Genomic DNA, 24,666 nt, shown 5'->3' on the forward strand with positions numbered 1-24,666 from the left:
TTACTAGGCAATTGGCTCTGAGGCCCTTACAAGCCTAGCCAAGAATTTAGCCCATATTCCAACAAGTCAGCACCCTATGCTACTGCCCAAAGAAAAAACTGTGACCAGATCCAAGTAAACCAAATCCAGGCAGCTCCACAGAAACCACAAAGTAGATGGAAAGTAAAAATAAATTCTTTAATTCCAAATGAGCAAACAGCAAGTTGAGCACAAGCGCTTTCGCTCGGAATATTCCGAGCTTTTTCAAGTGTAACAATCAAGTGCTTACTATGAGTGCTTAAATACTCTGTTAAGCCAGTCAATTAATTAATTAAGGCGTATTCTCAATTTTAAAAAGACATTACTTGCTAAAGAACATCAAGAAGTTCTGTTACTGCTGAGATAAAAATAAGTGTCCATGTACAATTAAAATAAATAATTTTCCATGGTACAACCAGTGTTGTTAAAAGTAAATAGATAAAATCTGCTATTAATTGCTTTACAAATGTAGCTTAAAACACAATGTTAAAAACTACTGTAAGTGTTCCAAGATAACAAATCTTATAGGAAACACTAAACCTTGAAAGTTACAAAATGTATTAAAGGTGTGGAAAAAATTCATGAAGTCCTATTAAAATATGTCCTATAAAAAGTGAAAATTACTAAATAATTTCTTCTCAAATTCTTTTAATAAAGCAAGAAGCCAAGTTTAAACAGAAAGAAAGATAGAGAAAGAGTTGGTTAACCTAATAGGATAGATATCTATTAAGTCAGTATCAAAGCCTAGCCCTTCTTAATTTTAGAATTGAATTAATACTTAGAGTGTCGTTTAGCCTGGGTGGTCTTCCTGCATCCAACCTGAGTTGCCACACAAGCTCCCTATATTCGAGGGTGGCTTCCCAGTCCCCACCCCTGGGATCAGGAGTTACCTGCTCCAGCACTAAAAACTTGAGTTTAAAATTAGGGCAGATGAGGGAATGCTTGTAAAAGGCATTATTGTCCTTTTTCTTTTCTATATCATAAAGATGTTCATAAAGTCTTTTTCTGAATTCCCTCTCGGTTTTCCCTACATAAAAACTGGAGCAGGTTATACATACTCCTAAGTACACCACCCCCTTACTGGTGCAGGAGAAAGAACCATGTGGTTGGATATTCATTCTTCTTGATTTAAGGTATATATGAGAGTCGTTCAATACTACCTGACATTGATTGCAGGCTCCACATTTATAAGTCCCTTTACGGGATTTCTGTTTGTTTCCTTGCGATTGTGGTCTTTTCTCAAATATTTCTTTTAAATTCATCCCCCTCTTCCTGACAAATTTTGGTTTAACAGGTATGTTATGTTTAAAATCATCCTGAGATGTGAGAATAGACCAATATTTTGAAATCACATGCTCTACTTCAGTGGAATTGCTAGCAAATGTATAAATAAAATTACTGCTTGATTGCTCCATTTCATTTCGTGAAGATGAGGCCAAAATGACGGAGCTTTTACCAAGTAGTGGTGCATAAGAAGTCTGCCTTAACCCACGCACTTCTGTTAATGTTAGTAACAAATCCAAAGGATATCCACGTTTGAGGAACATAGTGTGTAATGTGGAGATTTCCATGTTGAAATCTTCCATCTTGCTACACATCCTGGAGGCCCTGATAAGTTGCCTCTTAACTATTCCTTTTTTTGTCATTTTGTAACTTTCAAAGTTTAGTGTTTCCTATAAGATTTGTTATCTTGGAACACTTACAGTAGTTTTTAATATTGTGTTTTAAGCTACATTTGTAAAGCAATTAATAGCAGATTTTATCTATTTACTTTTAACAACACTGGTTGTACCATGGAAAATTATTTATTTTAATTGTGCATGGACACTTATTTTTATTTTTATCTCAGCAGTAACAGAACTTCTTGAGGATGTTCTTTAGCAAGTAATGTCTTTTTAAAATTGAGAATACACCTTAATTAATTAATTGACTGGCTTAACAGAGTATTTAAGCACTCATAGTAAGCACTTGATTGTTACACTTGAAAAAGCTCGGAATATTCCGAGCGAAAGCGCTTGTGCTCAACGTCCTGTCTTGCTGTTTGCTCGTTTGGAATTAAAGAATTTATTTTTACTTTCCATCTACTTTGTGGTTTCTGCGGAGCTGCCTGGATTTGGTTTACTTGGATCTGGTCACATTTTTTTCTTTGGGTATTTGCGTTTTATTTCGATGGCGGCAGAAGCAGAGGCATTCAATCTGGAGATTACACCAGGAGTCTTGAAAAATACACTTAATGAACTTCCGGTTACACGTACGGAGTTCAACCAAGTTTTGGCAATGTTAGCAGAGCTGAAAGGGCTGCTGAAAGGAAACAACGGAGATGACTCCCTTTCACCACGTAATCAGCACCTTTCTGTACCTCAGAGGGACAAGCTTTTAACTTTAAACGGGGAGGGTCATAGCGGAACACAAATTGCTGCTTCTAATACTACAATTATTTTGGACGAAGTTAACGCTCGTTCTAACACTCGGAATGTCAACTCTATGCGAAGGAAAACCCAGAGGGACAAGCAAAAGGACTTCAGTTTTTCAAGCTGGGCAAACCAGCAATTCAATTTTAACAAAGGTACTTTCTTGCGGAATAATATTACCACTGTTGAAACTGACTTTGATGAATTTAAAAGTAAGCTCTATTCCCTTAAAAATAACCAGCTTGAAATTGATTATCTCACAGAATGTGTAAAAGTAAGGCGCATACCCAAAGGGCTGCGCTTTTACAAATTTCCAAATAATGTTAAATCTGGAACTACCTATTACAAAAAGTTATGTGAGATTTTTGATAGGGCAGGAATTGAAATGTTACAATTGATGATTAGTGAATATGAAGCTAAAGCTAAGATTTTAATAGAAGAGTTAAATGTATTAAATGAAGCTGTTACTGCTGAGAATGTTTTTCCAACTGTTAAATATGAGTATGAAAAAGTGTTTAATGATGTGGATCAGTTCTGTGGAAAAGTAATAAGTAGAAAAATCAGAAAGTTAGAAAGAGATTTAACTGATTACAGAGATGGTGTTGCCTACCCCTGTTTTAGTAGAGCTAAAGATGACTCAAGGTATGAGAGTACTAGAGGTAATGAGAGGGATGAAGTTTTCTCTAACGAGGTAGATGACTTACCCCGCAGAAGTGAAAGACTTGCAGAAAAAGGCAAGAGATCCCACAATCAGGATTTTCACCAGTACCCCGGGAAGACCGGGGCATGGGGGAACAAATACCAGAGGACACCAGGAGCTTGGAACAGCAAACATCTTTAGTTCCTAATTCAACATTAATAGGGATTCATTCCGTAGATTTGAACTTGACTGGTTCTGTTAACCTTGATTCTTTTAACAACATTACAATAGTTAAAGAAGGTAATTGCACAATATTTACAAGGAATGATTTTACTATTTACAACTATACGGATTTTGAAATAAATGGTACTGCATTTGACATTTTTACTAGGGGATTTCATTTCGTCCCCAGCAAAGGTGTTGATTTAGCAGACTTATTGGTTGAACTTAAGCTATTCACTAGAAGGTTGAATTTAATGTACTTGTTTAAAGGCAACATCTGTAACAATCAGGGGCTAATGAGAAGAAGCACATTTAACCCACCCATGCACCCTGTGGTCAAGTTGTTTGAAGGTTTCGTGGAGCAAGATCTCCGCCATCTTCCCTCCAGGGAACACAGGGTACCTCACAGTAACATGAATGTAGAGGAAATTGAACTTATTAGGCTCCTGGGAAGGGAAGGTATAAGAATCATGAAACCTGACAAGGGTGGTGGGGTGGTACTTATGTACGATTCGAATTATGAGGCCAATATTCATCATTTATTGCAAGATGAGGATCAATACACTTTAGTTTCACGCAACGAATACAACATTGCTGTTGCAAAAATAAAATATGCACTTTCCGATGCGTTACTGCAGGGTTCTATAAATGAAAGGCTATTCAATTACCTTCAGGTTAGTAAGCCTAGGATTCCCGTTCTATTTGGGATTCCTAAAGTACATAAAGGGATAGACCCCCTTGTTTTTAGGCCCATTGTGGCAGGAGCGGGAAGTATAACTGAACCACTCGCGAAATTTATTGATTATATAACTAAGCGGTTTGCTCCCTTGTTAAACTATGTATTGTAAGGATTCGTGGGAATTTTTGAAAACCATCCCACTTGAAAAATATTCTCCAGATCTATTAATGATCACCATAGATATCAAGGACCTATTCCCCAGCATTCCCCATGAAATTGGGCTTGATTGGTTTGGGGACTTTTTTAACAATGAAACTAACCTAGGCAATAATTCTACCAATTTGGTGATAGATCTAATGAGAACGGTTCTTGAGAACAATTTCATCTTTTTTAACGGGGAGTTGTTTAAACAATGCAGAGGGGTGGCTATGGGAGCTTCCTGTGCCACCCTTTATGCCAACGTGGTTCTTCATAGATGCGAGCATACTTACATTTTCATTCCACCCTGGCAACAGCACCTCATTTATTACCGTAGATACCTGGATGATATTTGTATACTCTGGGGAGGTACGGAGAATGAACTAGCATCATTCCTGAACTACATCAATACCACTACTGACTTTCTCCGCTTCACACATTCTGTTAGTAAGACAGAACTTCACTACTTGGATGTTATCATCTACAAGGATTTATCAACTGGTGGGTTCCAATCTAAAATCTTTCGGAAACCCACCTTTTCTAACTCATTACTGCATTATAACAGCTTGCAGCCTTTTTATCAGAAAAAAGGAATAGTTAAGGGGCGATTTATCAGGGCCTCCAGGATGTGTAGCAAGATGGAAGATTTCAACATGGAAATCTCCACATTACACACTATGTTCCTCAAACGTGGATATCCTTTGGATTTGTTACTAACATTAACAACAGAAGTGCGTGGGTTAAGGCAGACTTCTTATGCACCACTACTTGGTAAAAGCTCCGTCATTTTGGCCTCATCTTCACGAAATGAAATGGAGCAATCAAGCAGTAATTTTGTTTATACATTTGCTAGCAATTCCACTGTAGTAGAGCATGTGATTTCAAAATATTGGTCTATTCTCACATCTCAGGATGATTTTAAGCATAACATCCCTGTTAAACCAAAATTTGTCAGGAAGAGGGGGATGAATTTAAAAGAAATATTTGAGAAAAGACCACAATCACAAGGAAACAAACAGAAATCCCGTAAAGGGACTTATAAATGTGGAGCCTGCAATCAATGTCAGGTAGTATTGAACGACTCTCATATATACCTTAAATCAAGAAGAATGAATATCCAACCACATGGTTCTTTCTCCTGCACCAGTAAGGGGGTGGTGTACTTAGGAGTATGTATAACCTGCTCCAGTTTTTATGTAGGGAAACCCGAGAGGGAATTCAGAAAAAGACTTTATGAACATCTTTATGATATAGAAAAGAAAAAGGACAATAATGCCTTTTACAAGCATTCCCTCATCTGCCCTAATTTTAAACTCAAGTTTTTAGTGCTGGAGCAGGTAACTCCTGATCCCAGGGGTGGGGACTGGGAAGCCACCCTCGAATATAGGGAGCTTGTGTGGCAACTCAGGTTGGATGCAGGAAGACCACCCGGGCTAAACGACACTCTAAGTATTAATTCAATTCTAAAATTAAGAAGGGCTAGGCTTTGATACTGACTTAATAGATTTCTATCCTATTAGGTTAACCAACTCTTTCTCTATCTTTCTTTCTGTTTAAACTTGGCTTCTTGCTTTATTAAAAGAATTTGAGAAGAAATTATTTAGTAATTTTCACTTTTTATAGGACATATTTTAATAGGACTTCATGAATTTTTTCCACACCTTTAATACATTTTGTAACTTTCAAGGTTTAGTGTTTCCTATAAGATTTGTTATCTTGGAACACTTACAGTAGTTTTTAATATTGTGTTTTAAGCTACATTTGTAAAGCAATTAATAGCAGATTTTATCTATTTACTTTTAACAACACTGGTTGTACCATGGAAAATTATTTATTTTAATTGTACATGGACACTTATTTTTATTTTTATCTCAGCAGTAACAGAACTTCTTGAGGATGTTCTTTAGCAAGTAATGTCTTTTTAAAATTGAGAATACGCCTTAATTAATTAATTGACTGGCTTAACAGAGTATTTAAGCACTCATAGTAAGCACTTGATTGTTACACTTGAAAAAGCTCGGAATATTCCGAGCGAAAGCGCTTGTGCTCTATGTCCTGTCTTGCTGTTTGCTCGTTTGGAATTAAAGAATTTATTTTTACTTTCCATCTACTTTGTGGTTTCTGCGGAGCTGCCTGGATTTGGTTTACCCTATGCTACTGTCCAGCAGGGATACAGAAGGAATCCCAGGGGTGTATTTTCTGTTCCCCATCCAGTTATCCAGGTTGTGCTTAAAAAGGTTTAATGGGGTACTCTGGTTTATGTGGAGACAGAGTCTTATCCACAAAAGGGGGAGTCTCTGGAACGCAAATCTGTCCCGCCAACAAGTCCTATTAATGTCACAGACCAGGATGAGGTCTTGCATGCAGGTTACTCAAGTGGAGCTTGACTTGCGAATATGCAGCACTCCCATCACGGCGGGGTCTGAGATTGCTTTGTATGCCACACAGAGGTCACCTCTGAGGAGTCTGTAGGAGACTGAGTAGAGGGACAGCACTTTTAGCTTATCTGTATAGGGTAGATGTTTGAGGCCCTGGATTCTCCAGGTGAGGAACCTTTGTGGTCTCTCCAGCTGCTGCATGTGCTTTGTGAGGTACATGCCGAAAGGGGCATTGTACACAATAATGGGTCTTATAAGGGAAGAATACAGGGATGTTATGACCACCTTATCCCTGTATGAGATACCCTTACTAATGAGATGGGCCATGTAGAAAGCTTTCCATACAACGTAGGCAATATGGTGGTCAAAAGTCAGTTTGCTATCAACCTGGTTGGCCAAGTCTCTCATGACTGATTGCATGCTTAGTACCTTATTATCAATGTGATAATTTGTGGCGACGTCACTCTCCCCAAAAGGGATGATGATGATGCATTTTTGGCATTCAGTTTGAGGCCATGTTTCTGGCACCAGTCATTTGTTTGGGTGAGACCCTCTTGGAGGATGTCCGCATCACTAGGGGAATTGATGACACCACCCAGCTTGCATTCAGCTGCAGACTTGGTCAGCCATAGCCCACTAGATCTGACCTGCATCTCCGAGAAGTATATCCCAAACAGCTGAGGCCCCAAGACCGATCCCTGGGGTATATCGCTCGTTACGGGTCTATTACTTGAGATGGCTTCCCCTATTTGGTTCTATCAGTGAGCCAGTTTGCTACCCATCTGGTAACATATGGATTGATGCCTAGTTGAGAGAGTTTATCTATTATACCTGAGTGGGGAATAGTATTGAAAGCTTTGGCCAGGTCAAGGTAGGCGGTGTGCACAGTCTTCCCCTCATCTATGGCCTTAGTGACTGTCTCAAAGAAGTCAAACAAATTTAACAAGCATGACCGCCCCTTGACAAAACCAAACTGTGTGGGATCAAGTGTCTGGAGGTTGCTAATGTCCTTGTTATTGAGGTCCATCATAATCCACTCCATGGCCTTTGCAGATCAGGCTAGTTAGGCTGATGGGTCTATAACACATCTGTTTCTGATGACAGTCAAAGGCTGGAACTTATAGGAAAGTTGCAGTTGTACAGGAAATGGCCATGCACGGCTAGCTGTTCCTAGTACAAAGTTGTGTTACAGTGTAGTGAGCAGAAGTGTGCCACAGAGAATCTATACAAATGACATGCAAATGAAGGCAGGAACAGAAATGATGCAACAATGACTTGCATACAAGGTGAACTTGATCACAGTCCATAGTCCCGAGTGGGAAAATGGTGCAGCAGTGTGAGCCAGACATAAAGGGGTAAAGCATTATTGGTGTTACAGACAGCAGAAATGTTCACAATCTCAGCAGGTCTGTCAGCAGAATCTAGTAGCTACCCTATCCTAATTGTATGCACAAGGAGGTATCAGGTAGCAGCAGTGGGTAATGTTCCACAGATTTAGTGTCCCAGAAATTATCCCCAGCCTGATGTCTTCTTATGTCATCACCATGCCCAATCTTCTACATTGCTATTTGTCTCTACTCTATGTCTAACACATATCTCGCCATCTTTGTGTGGACATCCACCCCATTTGTTTGTGCTTTTCTATGTCTCTTTATCTCTTCTCCCATCTTGCATATTCCTGTATTGTTTTTATGTGCCTCGCTCTGCACTGTGCATAGGTCACCTTTTTCCTGCTTTCCTGTACAATCCCGATCCCCCCCCCCCCACACACACACACGCATTTGACAGGCATCTATATATGTGGGCAGCATATCAGTGTGGTTGAACTTCTCATGTTGCTATAGATGTTTGTGCTCTGCCTTTTGTCATCGTACCATGTGCAGGTTAGACTCTGTATATACTGCTTTATTCCAGTATCTTGCAATCTGTGAAGTAGCATTTTTAGTTTGTATGAGTGGTGGGTAGGCACTCTATTGAGCGTGCCTTGCATTTCACTGCATGGATAGGTCTGCTTGTGTATTTGTAGATTGAAGAGAAGACAGATGCATGACAATATGCATGTTATAGTTAAAACAGACTAGCAGTATCATTCACAATGCACATGATAAAACTGACAAAATGTAGTAAGCCAATGATGTACATTTTGGTTCCTTTGATTGTATTTTTACTGCATATATTCTATGTGCTATGTGAAAATAAATGCTGAAGCCAGAGACATAGAAACAGGTTTTTTTTTTTTTGCGTATAAAATTACTGTATCGCACTGATCATTTTAATACTTTGAACTGTCTATATTGATTGTGTATTTTTCTCCAACAGCTGACATTTCAAGTGACATTTTTGCAACCTTGGTGACAATCGTGGACTCCCTTGAGAAAAATGAAGAGATGAAAAAAGATTTAATGGGCCGCAACAGTCTGTTAGCTTCGTATGTTTATTATGTATTCGATACATCTGGTAAATATTGCTGGCATTATGTAAAACATCTACAAACACATATTACTGATAATAGTTATACCTGACAAAAGAAGATAAGGCAGCAGATATACTCAGATTTATACTATTTAACAAGATATGGTCTTTAAATGGAAAATGTGATTTGTCAGTTATAAACCACACTGTCTGTATAATATATAAGCAGAACACAGAATAGTTTTGCCAGTGTGTGAGTAAATTAAAAGTCAAACACCATTATTACTGACAGTATAACAAGTCTCTAATGGACAGCATTGAGAGAGTATCTGTCCGAAGGTTTAGTGTGCAAATAATAGAATAGTGCAAAAATCAGGTTTGTAATGGAGAAATACTCTTTTCCCAGAAGTACAGCAAACTCACTGTTAGTTATATCAGTTAAGAAAGTACAGGGGGTAAAGCCTTGGCATGGGGAATGTGTGGGGTGACAACACCTCATGCCAGAAAAAAATTACAGTTGCACAGCTTTGTGTGAATATTATTACATGCTGTTTAATTCACAAAATTAGCATTCATACTGTCAATCTCTGCACTTTTACAAAAAAGTCATTATTAGCCTATTACTGGTACTAAGCTGTATGTTGGAATTATGTGGCAGATTTGTTATGAGAGCCAGCCATAAAGGTTCATAGGTAGGTACTAGGCTATTGGCCCTAGGGCCTATATAAGCCTAGCCAAAAAGGTACCCTGGCTTTCGCCACCCAAGAAAATTATTTTCCTGTGCCCGTGTCGAGCAGAGCCACAGAGGTGATCCCCGGGGTGAATTTCCTATTTCCCATGCAGTCATCAAGATTTTTCTTGAAGTGTGCTAATGGGAGCTTTGTTTGATATAGATAGGTAGTTTGTTCCAGATATGGGAAATCTCTGGGACAGGAATCTGTCCCTCCAGCATGTTCTGTTTATTGTGGTGACAACATTTAGGTCCCTAGAGCGTGTAGCATGGAGGGATTGGAATTTCTTTAAGTGGAGCATATCCAACAGCTCTGGGTTTGACATAGCTTTGTATGTTAGGCAGAGATTGCCTCTGATTAGGCGATATGTGACGGAGTAAAGCTGGAGTTTTTTGAGACGGTCTGCGTAGGGCATCTGTTTGAGGCTGGTAATCCTGTTTGTGAGGTATTTCTCCGGCCTTTCCAATTGTTGTAGATGTCTTGTGAGGTACATACCAAAAGGGTCATTGTACTCTATAATGGGTCCAATGAGTGATGAATAGAGGGGAACAATGACCTCTTTTTTCCTGGATGAGAAACCTTTTGTGATGAGGTGTGCCATGTAGAAGGATTTCCTGACCACTGTGGTGATGTGACTATCAAAGGAGAGACCACTGTCCACCTGTGTCCCAAGGTCTCTTATCACACTTTCAGTGTTAAGTAGACTACCACCTGTGTGGTAGCTCATGGGTACAGAGTTTTTACCAAAGGGAATGACAATGCACTTTTTGGCATTGAGCTTGAGACCATGGCTTTGACACCAGGCATCTGTCTTAGTGAGATCCTTTTGTAGGATGTCCACATCATTAGGAGCTTCGATTATGGCTCCTAGTTTGCAGTCATCTGCGAACTTCGTTAGCCAAAGACCTTCTTTGTTAGCCTGTACTTCGGAAAAGTAAATACCAAACAGGAGAGGATCCAGGACTGAACCCTGTGGTACACCACTTGTCACTGGTCTGAAGTCGGATTTGGAGTCTGCTACTTTCACAGTGTGGGTTATATCAGTGAGCCAGGTGGCAGCCCATCTTGTGACATAGGGATCTATACCTAGTTTAGTGAGTTTATCTATAATTCCAGAGTGGGGGGGGTGGTGTCAAAAGCCTTGGCAAGATCTAGATAGGCTGTGTGAACCACCTTAGCCTCGTCTGCCTCTTTGGTGACTGCCTCAAAGAAGTCTATCAGGTTTAGGAGACATTATCTGCCTTTTACAAACTCGAACTGGGTGGGGTCCAGAGTTTGGAGATTACCAATGTCTTTGTTTATAAGTTCCATGGCCTTGCAGACCAGGCTCGTTAGGCTAATGGGGCGGTAGTTCCCAAGGTCCGTGGTGGCTTCCCCTTTGTGGAGTGGGATAATCGTCACTGTGCACCATTCAGTGGGCACAAAGCCTGAGGTGAGGCTATGACTGAACATGGTGCTTAGGTGGTGTGCCAGTTCATTTTGTAGTTCGTGTAGAACGCAGCCTGGGATGTTGTCAGGTCCCATAGATGCTGTGTTCTTGGCTTTGGAGAGTGTGGTTTTCACCTGTGCAGCCGTGATTACAGGAACTTTGCATTCTTCTGGTATAGAGATGGGCCCTTTAGTGGGTGAGAGGGGGGTAAAGTTAGCACTGAACCTATCTGCCAGGATGTTGGCAATTATCAGTTGGTTCTGTATATTTAGTTTCATTGTGCCGTAACGCAGAGCAAATCTGAGTGTTGCCATTGAGATTCTTGACATAGCTATAGAATACTTTGTGGTTGTCTTTAGAATTAAGTGGTGATTTTGTTTTCGTAACTAGCTTTGGAGGATTTTATGAGGGATCTCAGCTTCTTAATGAGGCTGCCAGGGAGTTCCTCCAATCATGGGATTTTACTCTTTTTTGCAATAGTTTCTTTCTCCTGTTTTAGAGTTTGTTTATGGCAAGGGACCACCAGATTGGCTTCCTTTTCTTTGGAGAATAGCATCTTAGTTTTGTTAGGGATAGCATGATCCATGCAATGCAGACAGATACACCTGGTGATCCTAAACCTACACAGAATTCATGATGGCACATTCTGCCTCTCAAGGCCATAAAACTGGAGGCATCTGTCAAAGGCAGCAGCTACCATTACAGAAAGGTTTATCCAATTATAGGCTTCTACTCAGAAGGAGAAACTGTGCTTGGCAAGGATGAATCTGGCATTCTTCACTGAACAATAATTAAAAGAATATGGGCGGTTTGTCAGACTGAACATGTGAAGTGCAGACTCCCACAATATCTGCACCATGTTATGCAAACTGTAGTCAGCTGACCACTACTCAACAACTACCATAGTACTGAACTGCTAGCTTAGTATCCATCAATCTCTCTCATCCTCATGTATGCCATAAAATAATATTCCGTGGATTTCTAGTGGTCTCCCTCCCTCCAGATATGTCCATAAGCATCTCACATAAATGAAACTTATTTATTTTTATTTATTTATTTGTTTACCAGGAAAGTCTGACTGGACAGAAGTCCCTTTTCAAAGGAGGCCTGGGTAGAAAAGTTCAACATTTACAACAGAGCTGTACATAGATACAGAGAAATACATACAAAGTGTTTCATATATATCAATTTTACACATATTATATACAAATCAGTAGTAGTAACAGAGAGTGTTATATCTTTTTACATTCAATTAATACATATATGCTTACTTTGTTCAAGAGATAATATTAAGTATATGTTTTTACATACCAAAAGGGAGAGTATAGTAAGAAAGAGATCATAGAGCAGTTACTCCTTGAGAATAAGAATTGGTGAGTGTCTGGGGGCAGTAGGACAAGTATGTGGGAGGTATTTCAGAATAAGATAAGTTTTAGTGAGGACTACGATGGGCAAGGAAAGACGAGAGAGGGGATGTGAGAAGGAGCTCAGTGGGACCTCACCAGGGCTGGTGCATGAGCCCAGCTTTGTGTTAGGTGGGATTTGAGTAATTGTTTTAAATGTGAGGAGTTTATAGTTGATCTTACATATGTAGGCAAGGAGTTCCAGATTTTGGCTATGCAAGTTGAATAAAGGGAATATCCTGCAGAGTTGTTGGTATTGATTACGTTTAATAGAGATTTATTACCTGAGCCCCAATCACTAATGTAGGGAAGTAGAAGGGTTTGTAGGGCAGGGTTTTTCTCAGGTTGGTTTAGAATTGTATGGGCTGTAGTAAGTTGGTTATAAGTTAAAAGATGAGGTAGTTCTAGCCGGATAAGTTGTTTGATGCTAGGCAATGGTGAGATCTACAATTGGAGTCTGTTGCAAACTTAGAGATCTTATTATAGCAGGTGTCTAACTTTGCTAAGTCTAACGTTTTTAGGTTTGTGAGAATAGGTAAGGCATAAAGGAGTGTGGACGTCAGGTGTGTTCCTGCAATGGTGGCTTTTGTGCTATTAGTTAGATACTGCTTATTCCTATAAGGAGTACCAATTTTTATGTACTTTCTTTACTGTCTGGGCTATTTGAAGGTCAAATTTCATGGTGTTGTCAATAATGACACCCAAATGTTTAGTTTTAGATACAGAAATAATGGTGATATTATTTGTAGATGTGGCATTAAATGATGTTGGGGGATCTGTACCTCTAGTGGGTTGGAAGAGCATAAATTTGGTCTTGTTAGGGTGCAGAATAAGTTGAGCTTTAGATAGCCAAGTTTCGACAGCAGAGAAGGACTGTTGTGTTAGTTGTTGTAGCTATTGTAATGTAGGTGCAGCGCATATCAATGTAGAATCATCTGCATATTGGCCAAGGGAGGCATTCAAAGTAGCAATGTGCAGATTGTTAGTGAATAATTTAAAAAGGGGGGGACCTAGAATGGATCCTTGTGGGACACAACAATGGGCAGTAGAGGAGATAGGTTTTGTTGCCATCTTACAGCTTGCTGATGCCCTGTTAAGCAGTCCTTTAAGGGTAAATATATGACCCCTTTAGTGTTGCAGTTGGCATACCCTATTGTACTAATGTACTTGTTTCTACATTTTAAGTATATTGTATCACCAGTCCGTATACATAAACACTGGGTACAGTTTGCACGTTTGTATGTACCTTTCCTATTACTTAAATAGCCTCCACCATTATTGTAATATGTACCTCTCTCTAATATAATTTATACATTTTTAATATATTTTTAATATTATGACCCTTCCTATGAATACATTTGAGTAGTTTGTCAAAAATAATGTTCAAGTCTGATATCTTAGCAAATTTGTTCCACTCATTCTCAATAGTTCTCCTCACCAGTCCAGTTTCCCCATCAAATGTAGTAATTAGTGTGGATTGGTATGCTTCATTTTCAGTGTTTTTGTCTGGACTAATTTTATCTGGTGTAATTATCTATACCCAAAATGGGAGCAAACCTTGTTTTCCTTATCTCTAATACGTCTGCATATATTTTCATCAACAGTTCACAAGGATAACCTCTAGCCTTAAACAATTTAATTAAAACCTCACACTCAGTTTGAAAATCCTTGTCGTCCGAAGTCAACCTACTAGCATGAACCAGTTGTTCCTTTACTACCCCTCTTTTCTGATGGGGAGTGTGGACATTAGTGCAATATAGGTATGAATTTGAGAATGTCTTTTTCCTGTGTATTTTAGATCCAAAACCATTGTTGTCCTTTTGTGTATTTATGTCTAAGTAATTTAACTCTGTATTATTGAGTTCATATGTAAACTTTAAAAAAATTGGTGTTCAATAAATAATGTAAAAATTCTTTAAACTTGTTTTCTGTGTTGACCCAAAAAAACATGTCATCTAAAAAACGCCCGTAAAATTAATTATTTATTTGTATGTATTTATAGGAAGGGTCATAATATTAAAAATATATTAGAGAGAGGTACATATTACAGTAATGGTGGAGGTTATTTAAGTACTAGGAAAGGTACATACAAATGTGGTAACTGTACCTAGTGTTTATGTATACAGACTGGTGATACAATATACTTTAAATGTAGAAACAACTACATTAGTACCATAGAGGATGCAACTGCAGCACTAAAGGTGTCATATATTTAGCCTTATGTAACACATGTGATTCATTCTATGTGGGAAAAACAGAAAGAAAATTAAAACAAAGAATGTATGACCATAGATATGACATTAGGAGAATGAATGAAAACAGTGCCTTGTTTAAACATACTCAAGTGTGTAAGGGGGCTGAATATTGTTTTTTTGTGATTGAAGTAATACCTGCAGACCCAAGAGGAGGTCCCTGGGAAACTAGGTTAGAGTATAGAGAGCTTTATTGGCAACTAGTCCTGGAAGCTAGTAGCCACCCAGAATTAAATGACAGTTTCATTGATCCCTGTACTGAAGCTTAGATCAGCCAAACTTTGAAATATTTGAGATAATTTTCCTATACATGACATATAATTGTAATACTTACTCTAATAACAAAGTTTTTATTTACAATTTTATATATATTTTTACAAATGGTTTTATTAATTTATATGATTTGTATTTTAGATAGATTCATGTAGTCTGTTTTTATGTCTGTCCAGCAGATGGAGCCATTGTATTACATTTATATATATATATATATATATATATATATATATATATATATATATATATGTATGTATGTATATATATATATATATCTATATCTATATTTATATATTTTTATATGTACATATATAGAGATATATATATATATATATATATATATATATATATATATATATATATATATATATATATATATATATATATATATAGATATATATAGATATGTATATAGATCAAATGTATTTTTAATTTATTATTCATTCAGTATTATTCATTCATTTTTTAATCCGTTACCACCCACTATTTTCTATTTAAAATATGTAAAAACATTTTGATTTAACAGATGATTTATACAGTTTTTAAATGTATTTTGTGATTTTAGCTGTTTTTCTGAGGTTTTATTAGTCATGATACATTAACATAATTAATTGATTACTGCATTACATTGGTTAATTGGAGGGACACAAAGGTTTTTAAACATCCATTAATGGTTAGTACGCTCATCTGAAGAAGTTTTTTTAAGACGAAAATGTAAAAGGAATTGTGTGAATAGCATTTGTGTATCAGTGTCTTTCGTTAATAAAGAACAGAGTGTTGGAACTGGTTGGACGGCCGGTTATTTTTGATTATCGATTTGTTTTTTAGCTTTATTTCTTATTTCTAAGTTCTTGATATGCTTGCTTAGTTACTTGTGATTTGCCTTTGTGCCATAGATCCCAATCTTTATCTCTCATCTTTAACAGTGATCTGATTTCTTTGGTTAATCACGGGCCATAGTTAGATTTTATTCTTTTTTTTTTCAAATAGAAATTTTATTGATTTTACAAAATATTAATATCACAAATAATTGCAGTTTAACAATGAGCATTAATACAGAAGAGAACATATAACAACCAACTATATACAATATGTATAATAGTGCTGCATACAAGAAATATAACCCCAAAAAGTAAACCTTAATGCACACTCTAAAAGCAAGAGGGTGAATATTGTAGCTGGACATAAAGTAATTGCCATAGTTGAAAGTGCTAGAGCAAGTAAAAGGAAAGGCATAATACTTATCTTGAGCCATCGTACAGTAAAGGTATGAAGAAATGGGGAAATAAAGAATTTTATATATATATATATATATATATATATATATATATATATATAGGGTGAACATGTAGAAATGCTGTAATACCTTAGATTCTGCATACTTAGTTATCAGCTAAGTGCTCAGATATGGAATTCCAAAATGTTAGATAAAAGGAACGCTTGCATGGGTTTGTTATTAGAAGTTTATGTGAAGTAATGTATTTAATAGCCAAACTTCTAAACCCTCTCCAGGACATCTTAGTGTGATCAATCCAGTGTTTGTTAATGTAGAATTTGACTAACAGACAGACTGTAACCAAGATATGTAATCTCAGTTTTGACATTTCAAGATTAGTGACATGTAGTAATGCCATTTCCCATGATAAGGTTGATTTATGGTATCCCATCTTGTCAAGCCTCACTTTGAGAGAGCACCAAATACTGTGGGAGTATCTGCAAAACCATAGTATATGTAAAATTTCAGCCTGAGGGTAGGAGCAGCAGGGGCATGCAGAAGATACACTCGGGTTAAATTTATTTAAGTGGACTGGAGTGAAATATAATTTATTGGTGATCATAAATTGCGTGTAAGTAAGCTTTTTAAAAGGGGAGATTTTTATTCTAATTTTTCTTGGAGGAGCTAGTCTGTTCAAAACATTCAGGAAAGTGAAGTTGAAATATTCTACGGCTTCTTCTAGGGGGAGGGGTTTTAGTGGTACCCAGTTACAGAGCTTAAGGATGGATATGACATTTTGAGGGGTGAAGTTCCTTTTGTTCCTAATTATATGGTATGTAGTGTGTTTAGGTGGATTTGTTCATTGCCTAAGTAGAAAGGTTGGAAGATGATCGCTGAGACTATCTGGGAGACCTCCAACATGTATGTAGAGAGAAGGTCTGTTTGTTAGTATCCACTCTATGATGGAATGCCTGTTTGACAATTTGTCAATTCTTGTGGGATTTTGAATGATTTGGGTGAAACCGTGGAGGTAAGTGTGATTTGTAGGATTTTGTGACTTACAAGTAAGCCAGTCTATATTGAAGTTCCCCATAATAATTGTTTCCTGGCACAGAGATTTTGAATACCAGTAGAAGATGTGTTCTAAAGTAGAAATATCATTTCCTGGAGTTATATAGGTACCAACTATGTTTAGATATTTCTTGGAGTTGATCTTTAGTTGATCCTTAGTGTGCTTCTGCATTGTTGAAATCAGGAGTATTTTGTTATAAGATTTCTAGAATAAGGTTATTTTTTAATAGAATGGCTATTCCCCCTCCTTTTTTGCCCTTTCTGTCTACCCTATGAAAACTATATCCTGAAGATAGGACTTCATTGTTGTTAATTTCTGGCTATAGCCAGGTTTTAGTGACCAGAGCAATGTCTGGTGAGTATAGAGAGAGAGTATGGCGTGAAGTTCTTGGGTTTTGTTTACAATACTTCTAAGGTTTAAATTTAATAATAGAAGTTCAGATCATTTCCAAGAGATATTTAGTATACCTTGGTTGCCAAATTGGGGATGATGTTGGGATAGGTTGGTTTTGGGGCCAGAATTTGGATGGCTGTCTCCACTGAGGGTTAGTTGTGAAACTATATGTGTTATGGTCTTGGAGAAATTGAGTATAGGTGTATCATATTTTAAGGAAATATGGGAACAGTTTTGTTGTGGGATTATAGTATAGGTCATGTGATTGATGCAATCAGTTTTATAGATTGAGGGTGATAGTTTAATACTAATAGATTTTATCAGTGGTGGATAGGGGAATGGAGTATTATAGGGGGTGTCGATTCATTTAGGTGAATGTGTTATGAGGTAAGATGTGCTGCTATTGATAGGATTATGATAGCAGAATTTTAGCAGGGTAACATGCTGTTATAGTAGATTTCTTTTAGTAGTTGTGTTTTTTGAGAAAATGTATTGCTGTGTTGTAATAGTTGGGAGAAGAGACTATAATTAAGAGTAATGTAAATGAAGTCACTCGTGGGATTGGATAACGGAGTGAGTGGGGGTGACTAGCTTAAAATAAATGTAGGTATAGCAGGAGTGGATGGGAAATGGGGTAGGGTAGAAAGTGGAGCGAGCCCGAGTGCAATGAGGATGAACGGAGCAGATACTACCTGTCCATGACATGCACTAAAAAAAACTATCAGTTGTACTAAACAGGTTTGTTTGAATTCCACTAAATCACTTTGTTATAGCTTAGAAGCACTTAAAATAAAATATGAGCTCATTTCCCCCGATTCCACTTAGAGCCATTTTCCAAGAGTGTGTATATACATATATAATTTGGTAACTGTTTTGTCATTCTTTTAGCCATTATATACATAATCACTACATAATCATGATTTAAAATTGAAATGGGCCTATAGGAAGCTGGATCTGATGGATTTTTGCCTTCTTTAGGTATTACATCTGTCATAGATTTTTCCAGAATGTTGGTGACTTCCCTTCTTTTAAAATACTGTTAAACAAAAATCTTCGAGATTGTTACCACTTTCTTCTCTCATAGCTTCCAAACTTCCACTTGAATGCCATCTATTCCTAGAAACTTTCCAGCAGATTGGTTATACATCACCATTTTTACCTCATCTTCTCCTATCTGAACTTTTAATTGTTGAGCCTCACCCACTTGTAATCTTGTCATATTTAATCCTTCCATAAATATTTCCATTTGTGTTTTTTTCTTGATTTCCCCACTTCTCTGCTTTATATATACTTTCATAAAATTTCTAAACTATCTCTAATACCTCTACAGGATTATTGGTTATTTTTCTTGTTATAGGCTCCTTACATTTGGCAACAACCTGTTCTAATTTCTGTTGCCTAAGTTGTTGAGTCAAAAGTTTTTGGCCCTGGAGTTAATATCAAAAAACAGTTGCTTAACAGCAAAATTTCTAAACTTGTGCATATTATCCAGGTACTCCCTTACTTTCTCTAGTACTCTGCAATTGTGCCTCAACTTGTTCTATGAGGCTTCCCTTATACTGCAATACATCTCAGTCATATCTCTTTTTCTTGTACTTCTACTCCATTTTTAAACGGTGGTGCAGCGGTTAACGTTGTCACCTCACAGCAAGAGGTTCTCCGGTTTGATTCTCGGCTGGGGTGCCTTCTGTGTGGAGTTTGCATGTTCTCCCTGTGTTCGCGTGGGTTTCCTCCGGGTACTCCGGTTTCCTCCCACTTTCCAAAAACATGCATCTGGAGCGTTTCTCCCCGGGCCTCCGCTGAAAACAGGCTCTGTGGAACCTAGTCGGACATTCCCGGTCAACAAATGTTAAATAAATAAAAATAAAATAAATAAATAAAATAAATACTTTCATTTTATCTGACTCACTAACTATAACGTCTGGAATACTTAGTATCTTACCACAGATCTACTATTATCATCTTTTCCCCTCCTCTATCACTACTGGAGCTCGTCTGGCAATTAATATAAGTACTCATCTTTTCTTTTCTCCTTGATTTTCTGCTGAATATCCATCCTGAAATCCTTTCTTTATCAAATACACATGCTCACTTCTTTCCAAACGCTTGTCCAGTAGCATTGCTATTTGCACTCTGCAATTCTTAATATAATCAAATACTCTTTCCTTTCTGTCTATACCTGTAAGGCTATTCATATTCCAAAATAATATGTAAAGTGTCTACATTAACATAAATAGCCATTATTACCACCTGTTATATATTTCCAGGTTTTGTGATACATGTACATCCTTTGTACAGTTTATTTTCCTCAACATTGGCACCTATGTCACATTTTACAAAACCTTTTGTTTTGATGAAACCCTCAAAAAACCACCCCCAGAATATACCCATAACCTGTTAACATAATACAAACACATAAAACTATGTACATCTTCAAATAATGGTTTAACCCTCCTAATAGGAAGAAGTGTCCCAAATAGACAGCTTCAAACACAGTCCTTAATTAACCTAAAGTTGAGGTTATCCATGCTAAGCCGCATCTAATTGCCTGTGCTTCTACTTGCACTAATTGGTGTCCTTTCTTTTTTATCTTTATTCCCCTCCATACTTTTAGAAAACATTAACTTTGAGCTTTGAAGAAACCAGTATTCTGGATTTTTATTGCCATATAATCAGCTTGTCTTCAGGGAAATCTAAAAGAAAAAAAAATGTAATATTCAGCTGTACGCTTCTAAAGACAAGCTGGAACATTTATTGCTAAAAGACTTTTCATTATATTTAGTGTTCTTTTATGTACTTGTTTCCACTTAAAATGTGTTAGCCAAGGGTCTTAATCAAGACATTCACTTACGCAAAAGTAAGAGAACCCTTATTGGTTCTACATACATTATGACTGGTGTATTTTTGCACCCCATCCCCCACCTCAACACCCTCAAGATTACTGCCTATTAACTTAAACATGCTTTTGTCTAACTTTTTTCTATTTTTACATTGTAATGCATACATTTCTTAACAATAAAAAAGAAAGAAAGAAAAAATGCATCTGTTTACTTTAGCATCTTCATTACATACAAGAACAACTAAAATGCGTACTGTACTGCATGCAATTTATACAATGAAAAGTTTCATAGAAATACTTTTAAGAATAGAAATTGTTTTACTTACACTTTCTTTTTTCCTTCCTCTTCCCCTCATCTCAGTGTCCTTCCAAATATTAATGACATGAAGTAAGACAAAATGCCTTTTAGTTTCCAAGTTTAACAAAATCAACTAAAGTCCACTCTTTTCAAAGATCTTGTTTATGAGGAAATCAGTTAGATAGACTTGTTTACCAAGTGAAATTTAAAATACAAGAGCACCACAGTGAGAAGTGGGGGAAATTGTAATTTCTTTGTGACTCAAAAGAGACACAGACATGGTATCTTTTCTAGTTTAAATACGAAATTAAAATCAGAATGCACATAAAAAGCACTTTAAAGAAAATATGCCACAATATACAAAACAGAAGAAGGCAATGAAGCAATGGATAATACAGGAAAGCAAAAACAAATTAACCTTTCCCTCACAGCAATCTATGGCAGAGTCTGAGTGAGATTTTCCAGGAAGGCCTTGAAACCTTTTATTTGACCCTTTAAATAGAAGGTTTAGTTCTTAGTTTCACCCTCAATTCACAGGTTATTAACCTTAATTGACCTGTGATCTCTTTCCTAGTTAATCTATCTCGCTGTTTTAAAATTTGTGGTCTCCACTTGGATTGCTTTAGCTTTTAAATCCAGTGTCATCTTTTCTCAACTGATTCAAGATTTTGGTTATCAGATGCGAATGGATCCAACCTCAGTACCTTTAGAAACTGTTGAACCAAGGCTCTGACTATTCCCCTACTCACAGTCTCTCAGATCTCGTTTGCTGCTTGATCAAGAAGATCATGTTTTCAAGCACTCTGAAAAATAGTTGTAGAGCTGAGTGCTTATTTTCTTCTCTGTAACTTTTTCGGCAGATTTCCATTCCTCTTTCACCTCCTCTTGTATTACCTACTAAATCTTAAAAAAAAAATAAATATACATTCCTTCTATCCTTTATAGCTTTGCTCCCTTAACTTAAATATAGTTTATTTGCTATATTTTCTTGATATGTACTATACAGTAAAGTGGTGTTCCATGTTAGTTTTTTTTTAACTTTGGCAGAACAATTTTGTGCTTTCTCGATAACTTGCCCTTCCCATGATAGACAACATTCAGGTGGTCAAAAAATGCATGGCCTGCAGCCATGAGATCTTGCTACAGGATCCATACTCTCTTTGCTTATATAGCCTAGGGGCAGCTCATTTTAATACCAAATGTGTGGCTTGTTCCTCCTTTAGTGTCAGGGGCATTCAGGGCAGTAGGAACAAACTGGTTTTGAAAGGTCTGATCCCTCAATAAACAGATCTGTCAACTCATCTGTCAACTCATCAAGATCTACTGCCACTCCTTCTGTGTCCACAGCTAACAGGGGGGATCAAAACAAAAAAACAAAGAAAAACCTAAAGAGAAAGAAAGGGAGAAAGGCAAGTAATCTGAAAAGAGGTCAGATAAGAACAGGAAACTGTCTCCAGTCCCATCAGAACCCTTGAGTCCTGCACAGAAAACTGCTCAGCCAATGGATGCAGCTCTTTCTCAGATCTGGTCACTGATGCTGGCCCTCTCATTTCTCACCAAAGCTGGTGGATCCGGGTGAATCCTTGGCTCAGTTTACCTTTCTAGCAGGAGAGGCACTTATAAGACCATCATCAGTGGTGCCTTCTCCAGGTTCATTCAATCATTGGGGAGCCTTAACAAAGCAGATGATTGAACAAACCTTGAAGATGCAGCCACAAAGGGACATCATTGGATAATTAAAGAGGTCTTCAGACTCTTTTTGCTGGCACTTTAGAATTGAAGATGCTAAAGATGAAAAAATGCAGCTATTTGTTTGTATTATTGAATATTTGTGTATCTTTTTAAAAACGTTATTAAAACATCTATCAGTGTTCATTTTAAACATGAGTCACACGTAAATCTGTAGATGGGTTGAAAGCCCTAATGATGTAATCCTCTTTATAATCTCTGATATACAGAAAAAAAAATGCAGTTATGGACAGATATATGTAATCCCCTTTATCTGCTTTACTATGAAAACAAATCTTTTTAGCAGGAAATGCTAATAGTATTTAAAATGTATTAGCATCCAGTAACTCAAACCTAATAGTATATTGTAGTTTTATGGTTTTCTAAGTGTTGAATAACTCACTTTTTAATACAGATTGCATGTGAGTACCTGTTGTCTTATGCATATAGCTCCGCCAACACACACACACACACACACACACTTATGCTTTCGCTCTCAGCCTGATTGTCAATATGTCATGTCTTTTATCTTAGGTTTACCTCATAAACCTGGTCATGCCAAACAAAGCTTTACTTCATTAAGCTATGGAACCCAGGATGATGGAGTACAGAGTAGCCCTAAACACAGCGTGACTGAAGCTGAAATGGATACTACTTCACTACAACCAAAGAAGGTTGTATTCTTCATTATTTTAGATTATCAGCATAATGAAACAGGCTAACTATAAATTATACATGTTAAGCACTGAATAAATACTGCATACTTAACTGAAATGATCATCTGTCCAAGGTTAAGTCAAGAAATGTTGGATTTGTTATATAATTTAACAGTGAGTGATGATTTGTTATATTTAATTTAACAGTGGGCGATCTGTAAGAGATACTTGCACTTCTACATGTGTAATATTTAGCTAATTGAAACTTGAACCTTCAGTGTAGGCTACCGGGACATTTCGCATTGCCTTTTTAATGCTCAGTATGGGTTTAATTATAATTTGATCTGTATTACCAATAAACTTAATTTTATTGATTTTTTTTTGTTTGTTTTTTTTTTTTTATGTATATGCAGACAAATGGACTGGATGACAAAGGTTATGTCTTACATATTTTCTCACAAATAGGAAATGTGTAATGAATTTCATGCCTACTAAGCAATAAGATTAAATCTGATGTTGTTAATCATCTCCCCATTCATCACTGATGGGTTCGGTTCCGAGCCCTCGGAACCGTGTCAGCCTAATACCTAGCTCGCATACACCAAAAACTCTCGAGCTAAGCTGCTACCCACAATGGCCTTCTCCCAGTTCCCTCAGATCTTGTTTGCCGCGCAGCCATATAACAACGTTTAACCGAGCTCTCCAGCTAAGTGCTATACTTTTTATAAAAGTTTACTGTATTTTTGAATTTTTTTCTGTTCTAACTCTTTTCTACCTTGTTATCTATACCTAGCTCTACCCTCGGGTATCTCTCTCTTACCATCACTGGTAAATGCCCTCCCCTACCCTTGTGGTATCCTTAATACCATCATTGGTATTTTCTCTCTTTCTTTTCTGTAACTTTTTTTTGGATCTGTTTGATTGTGTATTGGATATGTCTGATAAAAAAGGGACTTCGGAGTTCAAACATTGCACTTCCTGCAATGGCAAACTCCCCAACAGCAACTTACATGATGATTGGGTCTATTGTCTGGGGGTTTCCCACTTGTCTGTGAAACCTCCTTGCCATATTTGTCTAAGCTTCTATCAGCGTACACTGAATGAAAGGAAAAATATGCTTATTTTGAAAGTCCTACTATTTTCACCTTTCTCAGAGGCCCTTTCTGCATCGCAGGTCTTAACCCCTCCATTGATGGACAAAAAATGCCCTCATTCCGATCCCTCTTCACTGACTGGTGATAAGGATAAGGCCGACAAGTCTTCCATGGATCATAAAATCGCTCACTCGGCTCCTACCATTTCAGTCCTGAGCTTAGCTCCGGTGGCCTCTGTGGACATTACCATGACTTCTACATTGGCGCCACCTTTGGCACCATCTACGGCACCAACATTATTCTTTTCTGTAGCCTCGGCACCGA

At 37.3% G+C, this 24,666-nt stretch overlaps 1 protein-coding gene across 1 annotated transcript in view; it reads left to right on the forward strand.

Annotated features, from left to right (window-relative positions):
• LOC122787839 (dedicator of cytokinesis protein 7-like) overlaps window positions 1-24,666 on the forward strand; it is a 4,057,077-nt gene that overhangs the window by 2,876,166 nt on the left and 1,156,245 nt on the right. Inside the window, exons 22-23 of the mRNA XM_044054755.1 lie at window positions 8,866-9,003; window positions 23,127-23,266. Coding sequence (XP_043910690.1) covers window positions 8,866-9,003; window positions 23,127-23,266 — 278 coding nt within the window. The remainder of the gene's footprint in view (window positions 1-8,865; window positions 9,004-23,126; window positions 23,267-24,666) is intronic.

This window comes from Protopterus annectens, chromosome 13.part0 (assembly GCF_019279795.1).
Source record: "Protopterus annectens isolate FY-2018-M chromosome 13.part0, PAN1.0, whole genome shotgun sequence".
Classification (NCBI taxonomy): Eukaryota; Metazoa; Chordata; order Ceratodontiformes; family Protopteridae; genus Protopterus; species Protopterus annectens.